Source organism: Cheilinus undulatus, linkage group 21, assembly GCF_018320785.1.
Source record: "Cheilinus undulatus linkage group 21, ASM1832078v1, whole genome shotgun sequence".
In the NCBI taxonomy this organism is placed as follows: Eukaryota; Metazoa; Chordata; class Actinopteri; order Labriformes; family Labridae; genus Cheilinus; species Cheilinus undulatus.
Window position 1 is genome coordinate 39,855,122 of NC_054885.1, and position 22,587 is coordinate 39,877,708.

The 22,587-nt window shown below is 39.6% G+C and overlaps 1 protein-coding gene across 2 annotated transcripts in view; it reads right to left on the reverse strand.

The window, feature by feature from the left end:
• Positions 1-333: 333 nt before the first annotated feature.
• igf2bp1 (insulin-like growth factor 2 mRNA binding protein 1) overlaps positions 334-22,587 on the reverse strand; it is a 77,610-nt gene continuing 55,356 nt past the window's right edge. The window contains exons 3-15 of one of the 2 annotated variants that reach the window (XM_041777724.1): positions 11,842-11,890; positions 7,470-7,521; positions 6,365-6,428; positions 3,530-3,823; positions 3,277-3,411; positions 3,021-3,143; positions 2,796-2,931; positions 2,474-2,590; positions 2,022-2,138; positions 1,671-1,745; positions 1,191-1,322; positions 869-982; positions 334-745 (exon numbers count right to left, since the gene is read on the reverse strand). In XM_041777724.1, coding sequence (XP_041633658.1) covers positions 578-745; positions 869-982; positions 1,191-1,322; positions 1,671-1,745; positions 2,022-2,138; positions 2,474-2,590; positions 2,796-2,931; positions 3,021-3,143; positions 3,277-3,411; positions 3,530-3,823; positions 6,365-6,428; positions 7,470-7,521; positions 11,842-11,890 — 1,576 coding nt within the window. In that variant the 3' untranslated portion in view covers positions 334-577. Of the gene's footprint in view, positions 746-868; positions 983-1,190; positions 1,323-1,670; positions 1,746-2,021; positions 2,139-2,473; positions 2,597-2,795; positions 2,932-3,020; positions 3,144-3,276; positions 3,412-3,529; positions 3,824-6,364; positions 6,429-7,469; positions 7,522-11,841; positions 11,891-22,587 lie in introns of both variants that reach the window. The other variant, XM_041777723.1, reaches the window with a different exon arrangement.

Consider the following 22,587-nt stretch of genomic DNA (forward strand, 5'->3'; position numbering starts at 1 on the left):
TGCTATGCTTTCATTGGCCAGGGGGGTCAGGTGTGGGTGGGGCTAAAGCCTGACCCGTGACCTTCGCCCCCCCGTGGCCGCTGCAGCAGTTTCCCTGCTCCCTCTCCCGGCTCCACCTCACTGCATTTCTATCAATAATAGCTCTGAATAAAACATTTCTATACATATATCTCTATGTTAAAAAACCACCTTAAAATATAGGACTGAGTGCAGATGGCTGGAGAGGTCTGCAGGGGGCGACAGAAGGACAGACACCTGTGAAAACACGTCGGCCCTCCCTCTCTCCTCCCCTCCTTTCCTTCATCCCTCCATCCTCAGTCAGTCTCTCTGGCCTGGCATCTGGTGTCTGTTCTCTTTTTTTATTCATTTCATCTTTTTGATTTTATTCTTCTTCTCTGTTTCTCTCTAAACGCCGACCGGGCGTACTCCCTCCCTCTTTATATCTCTCCCTGTCTACCGCTGGGTCCGTGTGTCGCTCTCTTTTATCCGTCCGTCCGTTGGTCTATCCGTCCGTGCATGTGTTTGTCTATCTGTCTGTCCGTCGTGCCCCGTGGCGTGTCAGAGGAGGCGGGGTCTCTCACTTCCTGCGGGGCTGGTGGTCTTGACTGAGTCCCTGCGTGGGGCTACCCATCTCTGTGAAGCCCCCGGGGCTAGGGCCGGAGCCGGGGCCGGGGCTCATCCCCATCCCGCCTTTCTGTGGGTATTTGACCTGCGTCAGGATGTCCCGGATCTTCCTCTGAGCCAGCTGGAGGGTGAGAAAAGTTAACAGATTTCTTTATTAGTGATTAAAAGCAGAAGACAGAAAAACATCAGAATAATTGGATAAATCCAGAGGAGTGACATCCCTATAAAGAAAACAACGCAGTACCTGGCTGGCATAGAAATGTCCGTTAATCTTAACGATGACCTGGTCGTTCTCATCAGGTGTCTGTTCTCGGGGGACGACCACCTCAGCTGCCGTCAGGTTCTGCAGCTCATTCACCTGCATACACATTCAATATGATGATTTCATGGTAATCAGAAACACAGAAATTATAAAAATCGATCCAAAAGTGAGATTTTTTTTTAACATCCTGGCCTTCACATGTTTACAAAGAGCGGAGTAATAAAGTTTAAAGTGTTTAAAAATGTGCAGGATTTTAATGCGTGCTCTGCAGGAAGGAGTGAAAGTCAAAGCAGAGGTTTCTCACCGTCTTCCCTCCCTTTCCGATGACTCTTCCTGCGGCGGCGGCAGCCATCTTGATGTGAGTCTCCAGTTTGACTTCCTCCTTTGGTCCGAAGAAGTTCTCCTCCTTCAGCTTGCCGTAGATTCGGCCTTGAGCCTGCAGCACAACAAACGCATTAAAAGACTGACCTCTAACTGTTTGCAAAATCCTAAAAAGGCCTTTCATTATTTTGTTCCATTTCAACATTGAAGATTCAGGAGTTGTTTTGCTAGGCATGATTGTTTCACATCAGTTTCATTCAGTGCACGAGCACACAAACAGTCTGATACAGTAAGTGGCACATAATCTGTTTGAAAATCCTCCAGGAGAGGAAAGAAGAAGAAGCAGCCGTGCTTGAGCACCAACATCTGGTGTCTAGAAATTCTATTCATGCTGCCATTATACTAAAACAATTCTATATTGTTGCATTTTCTCTAATATCAAACTTTAAACTCGTAGCTCTACCTTAAATTGAGCCTCAGGGGGTCCCGTCACAATCACCATCCTCATTTTACTGTCTGGACTTTCAGCCGGGGCGATCTAAAGGAGAGGAGACAAACATTTTTATTACTGTTGTTTGATTAAAAAAAATGATGAGGCATTAAACAACATTATTGATCTCATTTTGATGCAACTTGTAAAAAGTTGTTGGCAAATTTGTAAACACACTGATTCGCCGTTATGATCGTCCACAGAGTATCGATTTAGAGGAAACTGGAGATATTTCAGTGTGATAGAAGCAGAGAATTATGGGAAAATGTGCGTGTCAAAAACATCTGTGTAGTTATTTCAACTTCTCATGAGTCTGAATCCGACCTTGATGGAGGCCCCTGCGAAGCGGCTCAGCTGTTTGATGTGCTGTCCTTTCTTTCCGATGATCGCTCCGACCGCCTGAGCCGGGATGTAAACGTGGACCGTCTCCTGCTCCGGAGTCTGGGAACACAAAGAGAAAAATCGCCTGTTTAAACTGGAACATGCTAGCAGGGCCATTATGGCGCATCATCAAAAACACTTCAAACTTCTTTCTTAACGGCGATGTCTGAACATCACAGAGCAGGAGGAGTCTGATTTAAATAAAGAGGAATAAATAAAGATGTTTCTTTCATAACACTTTAGATTTAGGGCATTAAGGGTGTTTATTGTGTTTTCATAGACTTTTCTAACATTTTTTCCCTAGATAAAGTAAAGTTATTTGAGTAAAAAGGATAAAAAGATGCATAAAAAGCCTTTTATGTCTCTAAGGGAATCACTGTAGCTGATTTCCTTACCCCAAAGCACCCATAGGGGGCACCAGAAGTTGCATTTCCAGGAGGTGGAGGGGGCATGTTGGCGGAGGAGGGGAAGAGGCCGAGTGCTCCGAGGTTCAGGCCGGGAATTAGGTGAGTCTGTTGCTGGGTAGAGAGATTTAAAGTTAGAAACAACCTGAGGGTTTATGAGCATGTCTCAGTGAAGAAGCAAAGACTTAAATCTGATGTAAATACTTAGAATAATTTTGATAAAGTGCAAATTTCAAGATCCCCTGTCTCTCATAAGGTGGATTCATCCTGCAAAGCTTCAAGCTGAGAACGACCGGTGTGTGTGCAGACTCACATTCATGGCGGCAATGTCGTTCTCGTACGCCTCTCTGACCTTCTTCATCACCTCAATCTCGGCCCGACAGCACGCCTCGATGGATCCTTTCACAGTGATGGTTCTCTCCGGGTTGTACAGCGTCAGGTCCTGCAGACTGCACGCATAAAAACAGAACATTACTCCCACATAAAGATGATCAGTTTACCTTAAAAAGAGCAGCATGTGAAAGTCTGAGAATCTCACGGTGAGATGGTGATCTTGGTGTCCGTGTCCTGTTCGACTTTTTTCAGGTTGCGTCCCTCCTTCCCGATCAGACGTCCCACGAAGTTGTTGTGAGCCAGAATCTTCAGAGGAACCTCATCAGCCCTTAAAACGAAAAACAGGGAGACTCTGAGCTGTCCTTTCTTGCTCCGTTCCGTTTTAAAGGGTAAAAAGGTTTTTGTCCCATGTTTAACCCCAGTGACTGGAGCTAAACATGTTGGGACTGATTTAAACCTACGTCTTGGTGTCTTTGGCCTCCTGGTGCATGATTTCCAGGATCATACGGCAGGCGGAGGAGCAGCCCTCGGGGGTGGAGTGGATGCTGATTGGCTTTTCTGCAGCTCCTGCGTTCTCCTTACGATGAACATCGATCCTGCAGGAGCAAAGAAACATCAGGATGCTTTAATTTATCTAAAAGAAGTGATATCTTATCAGTTCAATCCAGGAGATTTACGGCAGAACAAACTGCTTCCTGTCAGAGCATTACTCACTTGCTCTGTGTCTGTTTGGTGATGTTCCTGATGGTGGCGCCCTCCTTCCCGATGATGGCTCCGACGTACTGCGTTGGCACCAGCAGTCTCAGTGGGATGTCAGCGTGTGGAGGTTTCGGGGGCATGCCGGAGCTCGGAGAGCCTCCTCTGGGGCCTCCTCGGGGCCCATAGCCTGCACGCCGGCCATTGTCGGGCCCTCGCTGACCCCCCTCCAGCTCAGAGTTCTCATCAGGTATGTAGGAGACTCGCAGGGCATTGTTCTCAAACTGGTAACCATTGAGCTTCTGGATCGCTCTGAAGGAAAAACAAGCAGTTAGAAAGACTGAGCTGAAAGAGATATCCAGAAGCATTCCATTTAACCCAGGCCAGGACTTTCTGCCACATTCTGATCAAGATTTTCTTTAAAAGTTGCTGAAAAGTTTCTGTCATAATCTGCATGTGGATGAGGTTTATTTGAGAGTGTAAATATCGATCATAAATATCGGCAATAGCGTCCGGCGCTATGAGAAACATGCACGCGAGGAATTAAAAGACAAAAGGGGTCGTCCTCCAGTTTATTGATCCCTGATGACTGAGTGTTAAAATGATCGTCAGGTGACTGCTTACTCTGTATAGGAACTGATCCCCTCTGATATTCACAGCTCACCTGCCCCCACACACCTGTGAGGAACCTAGCTGATTTTAACCACGTTCCCACTAGTTTTGTCGGTTTACAGCGTGATATACGGGGGATTGCAGGACTTTCCTGTATCACAAGTGTCAGGCTTGTTGCGAGAATTTAATAAATTGTGCACAATTGCTGCAATCTCACGCTGTAATCCAGCGCTCGTTTAAGTATCTCAGACGTAAAACGAGCAGGGCATCAGTTCATACATAACTTTAGAGGATAAATCAGTTGCCTTGGAGAACTCTCTCTCATGATACTGAGTCAAAGCATCCTAGCAAACATTAGACCCCAGCTCTGACAGAAGGAGGAGGGAGCAGGCTCTCTGGTCAGCATACGTGTGGGTTTTCTCAGCTCTTGTCACGGAGTCAGAGGGAACGAGCAGAAATTAAATACGTTCATGTAAACAAGATAAATAACATAAGGCTATTAAGTTTGTTTAGTAAATGGACCAGGTAGAGACCTGCTCTATAGGAAAAATGTGCTCAAGTGACTCCTATTGTCATCTGGCGCTGTATAGAAATTACAATTAAATAAAATTTACTCAACGTTCAGGGGGGTTATCTTCACATTGATGCCAAGCTTATTCATGAAGATTTTGTAGTTGCAGAGAAATACTCAGTTGTATTTGGGTATGTCATTTTCAAGCTTGAACACTGAAAAAGGGCCTCGGGATGAAAGGGTTAATGTACCAATTAAAGCAGGTCTGTATCCAAACAGGAAGTCAGTTTCAATCCAACATGAAAAAAAAAAGTTTAAAATGCAAAATAGTGGCATTTTAAAATGCAATTAAAAGGGTGTGATTAACTGCGATTAAAAAAATCGATGTTTTTACGGTCTGTATTTTAAGATAATTGTATATAAAAGCGAAAATGAACTAAAAATAAACCGACCCTGGCCTTAGAAGTGGCAGAACAAAAATAACAAGTCACCTCTAACATTAATAAATATAACAGCAGATAAAGGGTTAAACCAGCCTGCCTTAAAAACAATTATGCATAACTTGAAATGAAATGATACAACTTATGATTTAAAAACTTTAAAGAAAGGAGGATTTAAAGAATAAAAACTAAAACATCCTTACAATAATCCAACAGCTGAGTTTGACTCCATGTGCACTTATCTTTGTCACTTTGATGTTGATTACTGTGGAATTTGATTTGTAGTTTGTAAAATTTGGGGTGCAGTAAAAGAATGTTACATTTCATTTGTTATATTGTGTCAAAATGATAATTTTGTCAACAAACAGACTAAAGAAAATGCTTCCTGACTTTTATTTAGAACTTGAAGAAACTGAAGTTTTAAGGTGTAGTTTCCTTTAATGACCACTAGATGTCACAAGAAGACCATCAAACCATCAGCAGTTTAACTCTCACAGTTTGACTCATAAATGAAACTAAAGGTCAAATTTAATTTTTAACGGGAACAAAATTTTATTTGATTAGAGCTTTTAAAAAAGATCCCTTCTGACAAACTAACTGACAAGGTTCAAAATGGCTGCAGAAACCCCACCAAAGTTTGAGAATGCATAGATGCATAAATATACATGAGACTGCAATAATGTGAAATATCAAATGCTTTCATAAGTGCAGTGTGTAAGATTTGCAGTGAAATGTTCAAATTAAATTAAAAATAAAAACCCACATGTTGCACATCTTCATATGCTGAGTTTTTCCATTGCCTTAAACTTTTTAAGTTTGAAAACGTGAGAAATTCTTCATTATTATTCTGAAATTATCCTGAAATGACAATATAAGACCTCTTTTTCTATTTTAGTACCCCCCCACACACACACACACACACACACACACACAGAGTAGCCCCAGTAAAGAGGCGCTGCTCAGCTTTGCCTGTCCTTGCTGCTTGACTTTGTTTGTTTTGCTGAAGGAAGTATAAAGTGCATTGACCAAACAATACAGCATTTTTGAGTCACTGATAATTTCCCAATAGCCTTACTGCTTCTGCTGCTGGTAATGCTTTGTAGCCTGCAACACAAACCAGTGAGGCCATTTTTAACAGCTTTTCTCCCTTATTGTGTGAAAGTCATGCTAATAAAGAAGTCATATTTTGGCATTTTTCCTAAAAAAGGCCAGAAAGAGACAAAAAGCTGACATTAAGAGCAGGAATAAAAGGTTATAAAAAGGTAATTAAAGGCAGAATTTGAAACTTACTGTCTGGCGTGCTCCCTGGATGCATATGTGACGTTCACCACTGCAGTCTCACTGTCTGTGTTCACTGACAGAAACAGAGAAAAAAATCATTTAATTCAGAACAGGATGGTTTATTAGTGAGATAAAATGCTCTCCTTTTTTCCTCCTGTGACTGACATTAAGCCTCCTCCAATCAGAGCGCTCTAATGCACATTTTTCTGCCAGTCACAATCACAGCTCACACTGGTTGGTCGATTAAAGTAGAGATGCATGATATTTGATTTTTGCCAATATTTACAAATTCATTTTAGCTGATACTCCAGCAGTGCTGGTATATATACATTTAGGTCAGACTTAAAACTTGAGTCCATAAAGCACACATCAAAGTTTAAGGGTTAATAAAGAAACAAACTTCAGGCCCCCCAAAAAACTTTGATAAATGAAGGTAAGGAAAGACAAAGACGGCTGACGTAGGTCTGTTCATCCTGCTTACAACTCCACAAACATTGTCCTACATTGGGCTGGTATTTACATAAAAGGCTGGAAATATTTCGCCTCATCAGATCAGTTTTGATTTCCGCTGCCACATTTGAATATAAGCTACATGAGAGCCTGCTAGATCCCAAACAGTCATGGCAAATTCAATAATTCTCCATTTTGAGGCTCAGTTTGACCTTCAGCACATCATCTTCACCTTCTACGTGCCTAAATGCCCTGGCTGCTGCCATGTGATTGGCTTATTAGATATTTGAGTTAAAGAGCAGTTAAACAGGTACACCAATGAAACGGTCAGTGAGAGCCTATGTCATGTTTTAGCACCTATTATTATAAATGAACATTTATAAATCCATAGTTAAAATACATTCAGTAGCATGCAGTTTTTGACCTAAACTCCAAACTATTTCATTACCAAAAATAACTGAATCTGTATTAATAATCTGGCTCTGCAGTCCTGTGATTTGTTTATGGTCTATATTCAGTCCGGGAGCAGCAGCCACCAGCTGCAGTGTTTTTTAGTTTACGTGGCATAAACAGAGAGGCTTTAAGGTTGTTTTTTATTGTCTGAGAGTTTAAATCAAAGATCAGACAGCTGAGGATAACTGTGGTTGAAGCTGGAGCTTCTCACCTTGTTCACAGTTCTCTACGGTTCCACACTGAGCCAGCAGGCCGTCCAACACCTGGAGGAGAGAGGAAATAAAGTTATGCCAGAAAAATAAAATATTTACCTTAAAAAACGAAAAAGAAAAACACACGACGCCCTGAATTCATCTCTGAACTTTAAAGGTTAGTTTAAGTACTTTAAAGCCTAAACTCTATTTATACAGCAGGCTTCATTTATAAAAGTACGAAGCCCAAAGAGCTTCAAAAAAGAAAGAAACTGACAACAATCGATAAAATCCTTAAAGACTAAAACAACAAAACAAGTGATAAAAGTAAGAAAAAAGTAAAGCTGTAAGTTTAAAAAAACATTTAGGAACCAATAAACACATCTTAAGTTGTCTGCATCCCCACTAAGATCACCATTCAAAAATTATTGGCCATAATTCTCTGTAAAGTTATCTAGAATAAAACTGCTGATTACTTCAGGTGCCATTCTGCAGCAGATAAATACAGCCTGGTGCATGTTGCATGTCTGATGGTGTCAAATCTGCAGAAAAACTCCTGCACATTGTCTAAATTGTACAAAAACATTGTCAACTTTTTGAAGTCTGTGCTGTTTTTAACATGGTTGTTTTATATATTCATCTTTATTCACAGTGAGATTTTAGACAACACAGTGACAAGCAGCCTCAGACCGAGTTTTACACAAACGTCGCCCTCATGTGGACAAACAGCACGCCGACCGCAGAAGAGGCAATCTGGCACATGCTCACATACAGCCACTCCCACAGCCATGAGCTCGCCAAAGGAGCCGGGCAGCGTGCCACACCCTCACTAGACAATAACCATACACAAACACACACACTTTAACACACAATCACAGCTTCAATGAAGCTTATTGATCCTCAGGCGGTCATAGTTTCTGCTTTTTATTGTGTTTGATGAATTACCAGAATAAAATAGAGAAACAGGAGGAGGCAGAAGGAGCAGCTGATTCGCTATTTATACACAGAAAATTTAACTTAAAGATGGATTTTTCTGAAATAAAGCACCACATTAAAATGACCTCACATGATCTGGTTCATCCACCTTTTCCAAGGTCAGATTTCAGGTGTATTTTAAAGCCTTTCCTGTTCCTTTAAACTATGGAAACTTACATATCTATACAAAAATGATGATAAATAAGCTCTTTTGGATGTTGTAGAAGATCATCATTGTTATTTTAATCTAAAATAAAAACTGAAAAATGCTTTTATATACAAAAGCCTGATTTGCTTTAGAGAAATTAAAACCATCATTTGCTCCAGCAGCAGTTTGACTTCTCTGTAAAAACAAAGTTTTCAGTCGGATAGTCATTTTAATTCTAGAACAAAATTACAGCGTCAAGCACTTTTTAAAACGTGAAAACAGCCTAAAAATCTAAGAGTGTTCAAGGATTTCAGCCACTGGTACCAACCCTGTATGAGGCTGTCTGTGCTCACTGAGGTCTTTCTGTTTAACCAACACTCCAGTTTGTCCTGCAGCAATCTGCACAAAGCTTTTAAATCATTTATTCCAGCAGTTTAATCTTTGTCGTCTGTTACACTGCCTTAGTTTTGTTAAACAAGAGAACAAGAGATATTTCAGGAATTTTTCCTCCTCAAAACTTGGAGAATCTTTCAACGTGTTCAGAAACTCCAACATAAGACAAAATTTAGAAGATAAAATGTTCGTGACTTCAAACTAAGGCTGGGGAATTAATCAAAACTTAGATTTCACCGTACAACTGCATTTTCAAACTGCAGAAGGTGTGGTGTTTATTCAACCTGAGATGTGTCAAAGATCAATACATTTTTATGCAGCAGAGGTGTTCCCCTACACATCATGTAAACATTTAAGGGTCATTTTTATCTAGAATAGTCTATAAACCTACTCTCCTTATTTCTGTACATGTATTATTAAAAATGACAATGGGATGAAAATGCCAACTCACTTCAATACAGCAATTCTTATAGAATTTACAATAAGAGTCAAAATAATCTAAATTCGATTTTTAGAAGGTGCTGCGTGTAAAATTGGGAATATTAGCCATATTATCTGTTAGATTTTAGATTTGATTGCTTACTTTTTGTGGAAATTAGTAGTATGAAATGAAAATGTTTCTGTTGTTTGGTCCCTTCTGTGGAAATGTAGAAACAGGCAAAATGCAATAATCCAAGATGTCCATAGAGGGGACCCTCCCTACTCAGAATAAAGGCTTATTCTAAGGTAATAAAAAAACTAAAGAAATTCTACATATTCAGGAGATTAAACTCTAATTTAAACAGGCTTATTTATAAATATTTTTTATCAAGTTTGTTCAGCCTAGCGCTACTAACCTAAATATTATGCACTGCACCTTTAAGTCCTACTTTAAATGGGACAAAAGAGAAACAGGTGGGTGCATGCCCCTGTACTTTTTGCTGTGTGGTATCTTTAAGCAAAAGCCATTAAGAATTTCAGTGATTGAGTTTTATTTCTCCTAACTATTCCCACTGTGGGGCCTGAGGTTAAGAGTATTTTATTCTTTATTATTTTGGTGTGGTATCACTTTTGCTTCCTAGTTTGTTTTTATGCTGGGCTGTGAGCCAGCAGTCACATCCGCATGCATCTTTAAAACGCTGATAAAACCCTCAATTCTTTCAGCTTCTGCTGAACCATCTTCATTTAAAGTTTCAGGTGATATAAGAGCAGATTTTTTTTCTGTTTTTTTTTGCTTCTGTGGTTTAAAGCATTTCCAAATCTTACAAAAATGGGCCTCATTTGCCAAACGTTCTTAAGGAGAAATTTGTTCTTCAAACCCACTCACAGTTTTCAAGCTGATTCTGACATTCACCTGGGTTTTCTTTTCAGGGATTTGTTACGAGACCCAAATCAAAGAACACTCAAGAGCACTCTGAAACAAGATTAAGTGCTGATAGCACAGTAAATTAATTATTTTTGCACAAATTAGCACTTTCGTATGATGCATTAAGAAAGAAACAATAACTTAACTTCTGAATTACATTTTACTGCGCATATTTAACATCAAATCAGCACTTTCACTTTAATATGCACACAAACGTCACTCAAATATGGTCAGTTTTTTTACTAAACCACTCTAAGCCTAACAGAAAAATGTAAAATGAGGATTTTTTTTCTTGAAACACTCAGTCAAAACAATAAAAACTGACCTTTACACACAGTGATTCAGTTGTGTTTAAATGATGAGTTGTTATTTAACAGCATCAGGGTGTTTTAAAGATTTACTTTTATTGTGTTTATTGTGCTTTTATAGATAGAGGAGGACAGTGGATAAAACCAGAGCTAGTGATGAGAACGGGGCGCACCCAAACCACTAGGCCATCTGCGCCCAACGGCATCAGCTTTAAGATATGGTTTACATCAAATCAGATTTATTTAGAAATGAATCAACTATTAATCTGTCCTGAATGCATGAATGCATCCTCTTCTTATTACAGCTTGATGCATGTTATTTCTAATGACAGAGCTGTCTGAAAGAGAGATGCACAAGTGTATGTTTAATATCAACTATTGGAGCTAAATATATACTTAAATCATCCTTTTTGGCGTCATCTGTAGCAACACTACACCCATTTAGAACCATCACAGTACTTCTGATACTGTTCTTTTTCATTTATTTTAATTTGGACATTACTGACATATTCTTTCGTCCCACTCCTGTGTGTCCTCTGTGCCCGTTAACAGCCCTGAAGTCTCATATCCTTACATGGGCTTAAAAATGGTGTTTCTCAGGACGCCCAGATGGTCGAGGGGTTTAAGGCACTATCCATGTATGTGGGCGGGTGGGTTGGAATCTGGCCTGTGGCCCTTTACCGCATGTCTCCCCACTCTCTCACCTGTTTCCAAGTCTATCCACTGTCCTCCCTCTATTTAAAAAAGGCATGAAAAGGCCCAAAAATAAATCTTAAAAAAAAAACAAAAGTGTTTCTCTGTGCTAACAAGGAAAAACATGCACACGCTTCAGCTTTTGAGGCCATGCCAATCATCAATTTAAGAACACAGGAGAGACCAAATCAGTTTAAGAACACGTCATGAATCTGACGCAGGTTTCTCTTAGTTACTTTAGGAACAAAGTTAAGAAAAGTCGGAAGAAGATAGTGGTAATTATGCCTAATTTATAGTTAAATTATTAAAACGAATCAGGAATTAAATTTACAAAAGCACAGCGTCAAATTCCATCATCCAGTTTTGTTTTACCATAACTTTCAGGTTTAAAGATTCACATGCAGAACTAAAATAACAGCAGATAATTCACTGATACAGAAAAAAATATATATTTAAATTAATATCAGTGATATTATGGGTGCAGTAAAATGAGTGTGCAAGAATTCAGCACAAAAGAAAAAGTGACTGACCTCCCACTGCAGGTGAGGGGGGATGTTTCTGATCTGAAGTTTCCTGGTCCTGGGGAGACATAAAGAGAAGGAAGAGGACGTTAGAAACATTTAAAAAAAATCAACAAAAATAAAGAGAAATGAAGCAAAATTTTAGACCACAGAGAAAGATTTAACATTTAAAACCACATCATTTCAGCAGCACCATACACTCGACACACTGTGTGTGTGTGTGTGTTTAGGAGATGAAAGCGAGTGTGAGGAGGCCTCTGAATGAATCGTGAACGTGTCCTGAGAGACAAACAGCTTCACATTAGAGGAGAGTCTGTTTGATCAAACTTCATCTGATACTTAAAGGGAATAAATCCCGGCATCTTCAGCTCTGACTGCTGCAACACACATTAACCATCACACACAAATGCATTAGGGCTGCTTGGTTATGTTAAAAAAACCCCAATCACAATTATTTCTACTGATTCTGAGATCACAAAATCCACTATCAATTGATTCTACAACATCTCCATCACATGCATTTATGTAATGAATTTAAACATCCTTGACACTGAACAGCAAGCAATGAGTGAAAATAAATACTTGAAAAATACAGATTTCTAAAAATAACAGATAAATTATGATGAAGAATAGATGGAAATAAATTAGCTTATTCTAAGGAAGTGGTGATGCACTCTTGACAGCAAAATATGACTACACATGACAAAACCTGTAGCAGAGAGATCGTGTGCAACATGGCTTACAGCTTATCCAGTCACCCATTATTCACGCCGTTCATCTCTTCAGAAGTTGCAGAGGGCTGGAGACCACTGGTAAAAAGCCAATCACAGGGCTCACATGTACAGACAACAACCAGGCACTCACACCTATGGGCAATTTAGAGTCACCAATGATTTGACGAACAGGAGGAAGTCAGCGTACAAGGAGAGAACACGCAAACTCCACACAAAGAGGCCTTGTCCAACCAGGAAAGAATTATGGCTGAAATTTAAACTTGGTTATTCTCCATGCACTACAAAATGTTTCTACGAGGGCAAAGTCAAGCTACATTTGTAGCTCAAATAGGATATTTCACCAGACTGATTAAGAATACAAGCACTGGTGGAGAAACTATGTTTAATGATTTAATCTTTTATTACAGTCACACCATCAACAAATTCTGATCATACAGTGCTGGTGCGGGCTGATCTTATTCATGTGTGATAAGTGATCTTCACTGGTGGCAAAACACCTGATCAGGGCATTCCTAAAGACAAGCCTCTATCATCACTGGCCAAACATGTGTAACAAACTGAATAGATATTTGCAATTATCCAGTGAAAACAAAAATGTAACGCTCATCATCACAACAGTTTTTCACAGTTTTGTGAATGTGCATCAGTTGAAATCTCTTCTCACTGTTTACAGACCTGTGGGATTTAATTTCAAACCACTGTAAGAAGTAGTGAAATATTTGGGTAGTAGGCTAAAATAAAGCAGAAATAAGGATATTTTAAGAGATGCACACTGGATGAAACCATCACCACTAAACTATAATATCACACAGCACCTATTTTCCTAATGTCATCCAGGCCTTATATCCTTAAGAATAACATCCATGCATGCATTTTCTCCCATATTAAAGCATCCTAAACTTCCACTACGAGCGCCATATATTCAGTCTGTTCTGCATTTTAGTATGCATACAACTATTTTATTACTTTACTTTTTACTTTATTAAAAACTGAAGGTTAACTGTCGTTCTGATGTTTTCAACACAGAGGCAAAAAACAGTCATGTAAAGTTAAAGTCAAAATAAAGTCATGCTCACTCTTCCCTCTCAGCTCAAGCATCCTTATACACCACTATTTCTGCTGTAAGGATAAATATCCAAACTTAGACACAGATTTGGATTGGCTGGAAACAATGTTTCTAATTTTCTAAAAGCTGTTTAATACAAGTAAATAAGACAGGGTATCTGTCTTATTCTCACACAGATCTGCCTTGAATCACTGGGATGTTTTGACCACAACGTTGTGATTTCCCTTAAAAACATCATCTGAACTGACATTTCTCTGAACCCTGGAAAACATACGGATAGACATTCTTGGATTCTGCCACAAAAACCAGAAACATGTATACAGGTATGTAGGCGGCATGATGGCTTTTGTATCTTCTACCCCCACCCTACATTAAAAGACATCTACAGTCTACCATCAGGGGTCCTTAGAGGACATAACAGCACCTAAGCAGGACACATGCTGTTTTGTTTTTTCATTTAAATCCTCTGTCTCTTCCAGCAAATGTGGAGTGAGTTTTGGTTTGCATCCTCTCTCTTTATCGCAGAAAACATTCAACCAGAATTTAACCATTTCTCCTCTGAGCTTCTTTGGTCTAATCTCCCAAGAACTCAGACATCTATGTATGTTCATAACGGAAAACTTCATGAACTTTTAGTTTGTTCTTTAATTCTGCTTTTCATCCCAAGTATCCAACAAAAAAACCATAACCAAACCAACATACTCTGATACAAAACCAAAGGAGTCCCACAGGGGTCACCACCGGAGCCACTGCATTCATTATAAAAAAGCAGAAAACCAAAATATTAACAGATTTTAAATTCAAAACAAAACTTCTTATCAGACTACAGTCAGTGCCACCTCTTCATCAACCAACTGCAACCCAAATTTCTGAACATTTTTACTCATAACCAACTGTTTTTAACGAAAAGTGGAGCAGTTTAAACTTGGAAAGGGACAAAAGATGTAATGAAGCATAAATATGGAGACATATCCTTCAAAATAAAAGCACATTATCGACTTTTTGACACATATTATTTCCTGGCAAATAATTTCGTCCCACTGACAATGGCTTTTTCAACCCTCAAGTTGAAAAATATTTTTTTAAACATGCTGTGTATTTCCCCTCTACATTCACACAGAAGTTGCTTTTAATTCTTATGAACAGCTAATTTCAAATACCTTCAATTCTTCAACATTTTAAGGGAAAGTTGATTTTATTAAGTATTGTTTTACCAAGAATTCAACAAACACTTGTTGGCCCAATCTTCAATGGTGAAAACATCTACGTAGGCCTAATGTTTAAGGTCAAACTGTGTTTTTTTAAGTTAACATTTAGATATTTTTGATCAAAACCTGTCTAAGGATAAAAAGACAGTAGAAGTCTATTAGTTAAGTTTACAGGCCAGCAAATATCAGTGTTTTTGAAGTCATTCTAGCATCAGACAAATGTAGAAGTTGTGTTTATGTCCTCATAATATTGCTCCTCCTAAAGAGAGGAAGAGACCTTATAAGCTCCATTGCACTTTTTTGTGCATTAATTTCTGTGCATTTGTTGCCAATAAAAATTGAACAAAATTACACAATACTAGACATGTGGGACTTCTATTATCTTACCGTGGTATCTAACAGGTACCGATATCGACTTTTTTTATAATTGATCTTTTCTGCTTGAACTGATCTGCAGAAATGTGCAACAGTGCAGCATCTTTAGCACCCATTAGCACTCTTTCTCCAACCCCACACCCCACCCAGCCCGCCATCAAAGACTCATAACCCCGACAACAACCGACCCCCACCTCCACCTCCCAGTTAGACCCCGCCCACACGCCCCAGGAGGCCGCAGCACACATGAATAGTCTTTTGTGCGTCTGAAATACCTGACGTCCCCCAATGAGAAAAAAAATGAAAAGCTCTTTGATCCTCGATCAATACTTCACTATAATCACAGGCTCCGCCCCCTAAAAACAGCCAGAAAAACAGACCTGGTGACCACACCTCCATGCCAGAAACTTCCACCAACACAACCTCCCTGACCCCAACTCACACACGCACAATCACTCACATCCCATCCCCCAAAAAGCCACCAACAGTGAACTCGTTTGACCCCGACTGATGCCGCCACCGTCCCACAGCCTCTCTGATTGGCTGAAACCATGGCAACAGGTCAGGAATGGGCTGGCAAACCGACGACAAAACAACACGCTTCACATTTGCTTTCTCGCTTGTTGGCCCAGGAGTCATTTTTTACATTTTCAACATGTTTGTCCTCAGCCTCCATAAGACTGAGCCGCCATGTTGGAGCTCCCACCATGCTAACACGAGCTAAATGCTGGAAAACGTTTCAAATGTTAAAAATGTGGATTTTTTTTCTCACACAATCCTGCAAAAGCTTCACAGCTCTTTAATCAAATGCAATGCGCAACTTACAATTTAGTAATTTAATATATAAAAATCATCTCCATCTTTGGATATGATTGCACCATCCATCCCACCGTTGTCTACAGGCATCTTCACCGTTTACTCACATATCTTTAACTTCTATTTATTTAAATCAGTGATACACAACATGTGGCTGTTTTGTGATGATTTGTGGCTCTTTTATGTCTTAATTTGGAATATCATTCTCCAGAAAACCTTTAAAAAAGGAAACTATGACCTTAGACATTATGCATTGCAAGTCACATTAATCAGTTCATTTCCCACACTTACACAGTCAGCTTTTATTGACAAACTTTCTTTTCTGGCTGTAGATTTTCATTGCCCTTATGTGCATGTTTGCCCATTCTTAAATAAATATTTTACAGCTTTAAGCCCACTTTTGCCACTTCTTTTTGCCCTTTTTTGTCACCATTATCCAGTTTTTGCTCCCTTTTACAAAGTTTTTGACTCTTTTATCCTGCTTTTTGCTATTTTTGCCACTTTTCACTGATTTTCACTCATATAAAGCCACCTTTTGCCTTTATAGGCCATTTTTTCCCCAATTTTTGCTACTCTTTGCTGCTTTTTGCCCATTTTAGTCACCTGTTGCTCATTTTTGTGTCACTTCTCATCCAAATTTCTGCCCTTCCCTCCCTTTTTCTCCCCATTTTTGTCACTTTTGGCCCAGTTTTGGCATTTTATAACAATTTTTCCCCCTTTCACTCATTTTTCCCCCTTAACTTATTTTTTATTGCCATTTTTCACCACTTAAATTGTGGCTCTTGCAAAGGTATTTTCCAATTATTTGGCTCTTTGGTTAAGCAGCGTTGAGTAATGCTGATTTAAATTATTCTTATGCCTATAAACATGTCAGCTCAGGGTGTTTAATCTATCTCTGATGCACTGGAATGAGAACGTGGATGATTCTGCATTGATGCAGTGACAGAAAATAATTATTGCATTTTCATGTAACTTGCAGATTTTATGACCATTGTTACACTGACTTTCTAAAGCACTTTCTACAAAAAGAGAGATATTTATCTGACTGCAGCTATTCACAGATAAAATAGTGGCCATATGCAGTAACAAAGAAAATTGAGGCTGCAGCCCATTGTGATGCTGATGGCTCAGACTGCATACAGAGAGGGTCTAGAAAGCCTTCATGTAGACTGGATTGATAGCGTAGATGCAACAAGTTCTGGTCATGCATTAAAGACCGCCCCATCAGCTGATGTGATCTGCTGGATTCTGTGAGTAAACAAAAAGCATAGCCTTATTTTCAGGGTTCCTACACACAGAAAAATAGTTGTGCATATAGCTAAAAATACCATTAAAACCATATCAAATTGTATGCCAGCTGATAGCACAATTTATACTCCTCTTAAGAACATTTCAACACAAATACAGGGAGAAATGTGCTCTGAGACCTTTATCTCACATTGTTGTTGAAATACAAAGATAAAAAACACGTGCATCACTGCTTTAAAATGTCTGAAGTCAAACGTAAAAACCGGACTTGTTTTGGTTCTCTGAGCTGTGAAGGCTTTAAATCCACGCTCAGCTCCAACAAAGGACCAGAGAGAAAAAAGGGAGAAAGGAGAAAGAGTTTGGTCCTGAAGGAGGAGGAGGAGAGAGAGGCCAAAGGTTAGGGCCCCTCAGACCAGACAGAGGGGCCCTGGGGCCACAGTGAGGAGGGTCTGAGTGTGTGTGTCCTTTACTTCCATCACGAAAAACACAACAGAGCCGAGGAGAATACGTGAGATTAACACAGTGATAAGTCTCCATCGTGTTTGAGAGTAGGACTCCTCCACCACCCGACAACCTGCAATCCGATAAACTCATAACATAGCATCAGATTATGGAGCTAATTGCTAATTACACTCCCATGCTAACTGAAACTGCAAGACTAATTGCAGTGACAGAGGACATGAACAGTTGCAGAGACAGCCAACCAATGCAAACCTTTTCCTTCAACAGCTAACAAGGTTACTGCAATAAAAAAAAAGTCTGGCTGCCTTATATAGACGTGTTATTGGACGTTTTATTTATAGGAAGATTTGAAGTAAACAAAATCAGATGTTGCATTTAAAGCAACAGAATCCACTGAGGATTTTACCTCATAATGCAGATTACAGAGCAACAGATGTCTGTTCCAGCTACTTTGTTGTTGCATGAGTGTTAATTTGAAGCAGAGCTACCCATCGAAAATCAAAAATCACATGAGAACAAACAGAACACAGGAGTTATTGATCCGTCCCTTAAACACTGGGGTTTAGTTTGTGTGATAAACCAGTCAGTAAGTTTACAAGCACAGTTAAATCAAACTACAACTATAGCTCAATTAGGCAATTAACTAGACCACAACCAGGGAAGAAATGAAGAGAAAAATATTCACAGAGAAGAGCCTGTCTGCTTCTGCCACAGCCTCTTTTTTTTTAGGTGCAATGGACCTTCATCCTGCTGACCTTGCCAACAAGTTAGCAAGCCTTTTATATGCTGGACGGGGAACTTCATGGATTTCTGACATATTTTACTCCTGTGGTTCTACACTGATCTAAGCTCAATAGTCAAAACCAAACACTTACTAACACCTTCAACATGTTTGGTGAAAAATAATGCAGAAGAGAGCCCATAGGAGACTGACTCTCCTTGTCTTAGTGTGTCTCTGTGAATTAGGTACAAGCCAGGCGCAGGTTTAGCTGGTAGAGCAGATGTACGTTAGCTAGAACTCTTTATCGATTAAAAAAAAAAAAAAAAAGGTAAAATCTGATATTTTGACACGTATTTCAGGTTTAAAAAATATTACACCTTCTGCAATTTGAAAACGGCAGTAAGCCATGTTGCATTTTAGTCAGAATTTAGTTTAAGTGTCCAGCTTTAGTCCCTTGAGCCCCGATTGAGGTGGTGTTTCGTGCATTTCTGTCCCCACTCTACTTCCAGTCTATCTTCAGCTGTCTCATCATAAAACAGGTGAAAATTCTCCCCAGAAACCTTTGAAAAAAATGAAGGTGCAAACCAGTGTATTTTTAATGCTTTTGGTAATATGAAATAAAACCTTTTTCACATTTTTAAGCCATCTTGACTGCCTGGACGTAGGCCAATTAAACCAGTGTTTTCTGGTCTTGAGTTATGCAGCCCCCGCCCCTTTGTTTTTTAAATGAATGCAGTTTTGGATCTCAGATGGAACAACACACATTAAAGAATGAGGCCAAGGACAAATCCAACATGCTAAAAAGCACCTTCGTCACTGTTTGACATTTTTTGCCACTTACACATTTGTGGCCAAGGGACAAAGACTTTGAAACTCACTTTTAAGTCCAGACCCCTTAGCTGAGAACCACTGCTATACACTTTAACTTGTGCACAAATGCGATGCATGATCCCTCTTACTTACTCCACTATCTGAAGGCAAAAAACTATGCAACTTTTACAATGCATGGCATTCATGCTGTTCAACTTTGAAGGCCTGCGTGTAAACTAGTCCAGTCTGATCCATCTAAGGGTTAGCTGCATCCTCTAGATGTGTGACTTCGAAAATATGATTTCAGCTTCAGTAAAATTTCAGCATGGATTTAAAAGTCCCATTTAAGTCAGACTAACACAATAATTCAGATTTGCCAGGGTTGATTGTCCGACCTGCTGCCACCGTGATCCAACCCCATCAACAACCTTTCAAGGATGCATTTCCATCCAGCAGGTCCACATTTTCCTACATTCTCTTTGCCATTACAGCCCATATCACAGCGGAGGAAATCAATCAACCTCCAAAATAATGTTCTTTATATTCATTAAGATCCTGAAAGTAAAATATGAAACGCAGCCCTGCTACAAACCACTCAAAGTCTAACAATTTTGCAGTTTTGCCAGTTTCATATTCGATCAAACAGGCGTGTAAACATCTAGGTGTAACTCTGCTATTCCCTCTGATCCACTGTGCATAAAACACCTCATCGATACATCACAAAGCCTTTTATCCCAAGTTTCACTGCACTGAGTGTTAGCTTCTGTCTGCAGAGCTCTCGAGTGACCCGACGAACACAACAGAGATAAACGACAGAGACAAGACCAAACAAATCAGAATAACACGCTCAGTAAACTCGGGGAGAGACACTGCATGGTGTCTCCTGTGCAGCTTTACACTCTTCTGTGAATGACGGCAGATTCCCTCTCAGCTGCAGCTTAAGTCTGATCTGATCGATAGGAAATATGTGTACCAACACCTGACAACAATGTGACCACTTATGTCACATTTTGACACAAGCAGCAATGCAAGGAAGAACTTTATGCACACCTTAGTACGCAAGAATATGCCTTCTTTAAAAGCCTTTACCATGAGACAGGCCATAAAAATGTTCACTGCAGCTGCACAAGCATGTACTGCACTGTTTTCAAGATAAAATAAAAACTGGACACTAATTTTATTTGTGCAGAAATTAAGCAGCAGCTACTGCACCTTTAAATATTAAATATGAGGAATGAAGCAAAATGCAATCAAAAAATTATTAAATCACAGATTTGTAACTATAAATCTAAACAAAATGATGTGAAGTTTTAACCAAAAATACTTCTGATTCCATGCACACTTTTGGGTTTTGCACAGATCACACAAACAAATTAAAGCATGCTAATTCAGGAGCATTAGAGCCACTTAGAGACGCAGTTTTTTTCCCTCACTAAGTTGGCTGTTTCTTCCCGTTTCCTAAATTTGTGCAAAGCTATCCAGCTTCTGACTAAAGCATGCATCTAAAGCAGGGATCCTGCAGGCTTGTCTCCTTTAAGTAGCTTCAAACCAAAAGAGCATTTCCAAAGTAGGGCATCTTTCTGCCTGATCCTATAACCGCTTTTAAATCTAGCTGTTTTTGTAATAGCCTAATTCTCCATGTTTTTGTGCTTCTACCATCCATGCACATTGTTAAATATTAATACTGAGTGTAAGGACTTAATTTGGAGGACACTTTATTTAAAAATTTGACCGGATTCACTACATCATTCAAGCGTCTGACTTCCTGCAAAGCTCATCTGATCTCAGAAGCGGCTCGGTCAAAAATAGAAAAGGTGCATAAATTTAGAGGAGTGTAGCGGAGAGCTGATTCCAAAACCGGCTGTGATGCATCTGGAGGGATCAAGAGCGGTAACTTTAGTCCCTGAAATCAGCTCGGGAGGCTTTATCGCTGCCAGAAGACATCACAGCTGTGCCCAGTGGAATTCAGGCCTAATGTGTCCTCATCTTACTCTCTGCAAATGTGCTCCATCTCCTTATTCAAGCCTTGATCTTTCTGGTATGATCGCTGTTCTACAAGGCATTCAAGAGAAAACTTTACAGTGATTCTGGCCAGGATGTCCAGCACAGCCATTATTAAACCCCCCATCTGCTCTGAAATGTCCCCAAGCATGGAGCGAGCGCCGACTGCAGCCTGCAGCCGCACAGAGTGCAGAGGGTTAATATTTTATAAGAACTATCTAGCCAGTAGAAATCTCAGATTAATTTTTCATTGCTAATGGTGAAAGACGAGCATCCAAACGCTGTCATCCAGCATGCTTACTAACCCCGTTACCCGACGAATTTGTTAAATCATCTAATCCAAACCAGCTGTCTTTACATCACGCCTCTACAAAGCGCCGCCCACTAACGTCTTCGCCTCCATCGTAACTGAGGTGCGCTCTACTGAGGGAACATTTCTGCAGAAATATCAGACAATGCATGAGTGGATACTGGTGCAGTGAGGGCAGAGGTGAGGCCAGGTAAAGACAAGATTTAGGACGCAAGAAAATCTGGTTCTCTACTACAGCTGAGAGGGGAAATGTTGGTCACCGAGAGGACCAGGTTCATTTTATTTCACTGTCAGAGAGACACATTTTACAAATTGTGGAATACTTTACATTTGGACAGTTTAATGGAGTTTACCTGGAATTTTCCTGTGATAAAAACACAAATAACTACCAAAATTAGGTGCCTAGAACTTTTTTTTGTTGCTGTGGTATCATACAGGTACTGGTATGACTTGTATTTGACTAGAATCCTATCAAAACTTTTAAATCCTGATATCTTGTCATATTCAGGTTAAATTTAATGAGCTTCATATGAAGATCTATTCTTGCACCACCTGCTTGAAGACTTTAAAAATCAATTATGTTCATTTTAGATCCTTAATTGTTCACTTTAACCTCTGATTGCACCTCTTTTCATTGGTTTTAATGTTAATTTAATTGCATGTCTGTTTTAACTTGGAACTTTTTCTCTTACACTTTGTCTTCTTATTGTTCATTTATCTTGCATTTTATTATTTCTATGAGCTGCACATCGCTGCAGATGAGGACTTTCCCTCAGGGATTTTGGTGTCTAAATAAAAAACAGAACCCCAGCCTTACAGAGCTGTTTAACTGCTGCAGTCTGGAACAATTCTCTTGAGCATGTTCCCGCACCTACAAGTCATAAAATCCAAAACAAATCCAGAATTCTCTCCTTAAAGCAGCAATAATTTATCACCATTTTGGTGGCAAAACTCTTGTTTCCTGTGCTGATCTTGTTGCGCCCCCTCCTGACCTTTCAGCAGCT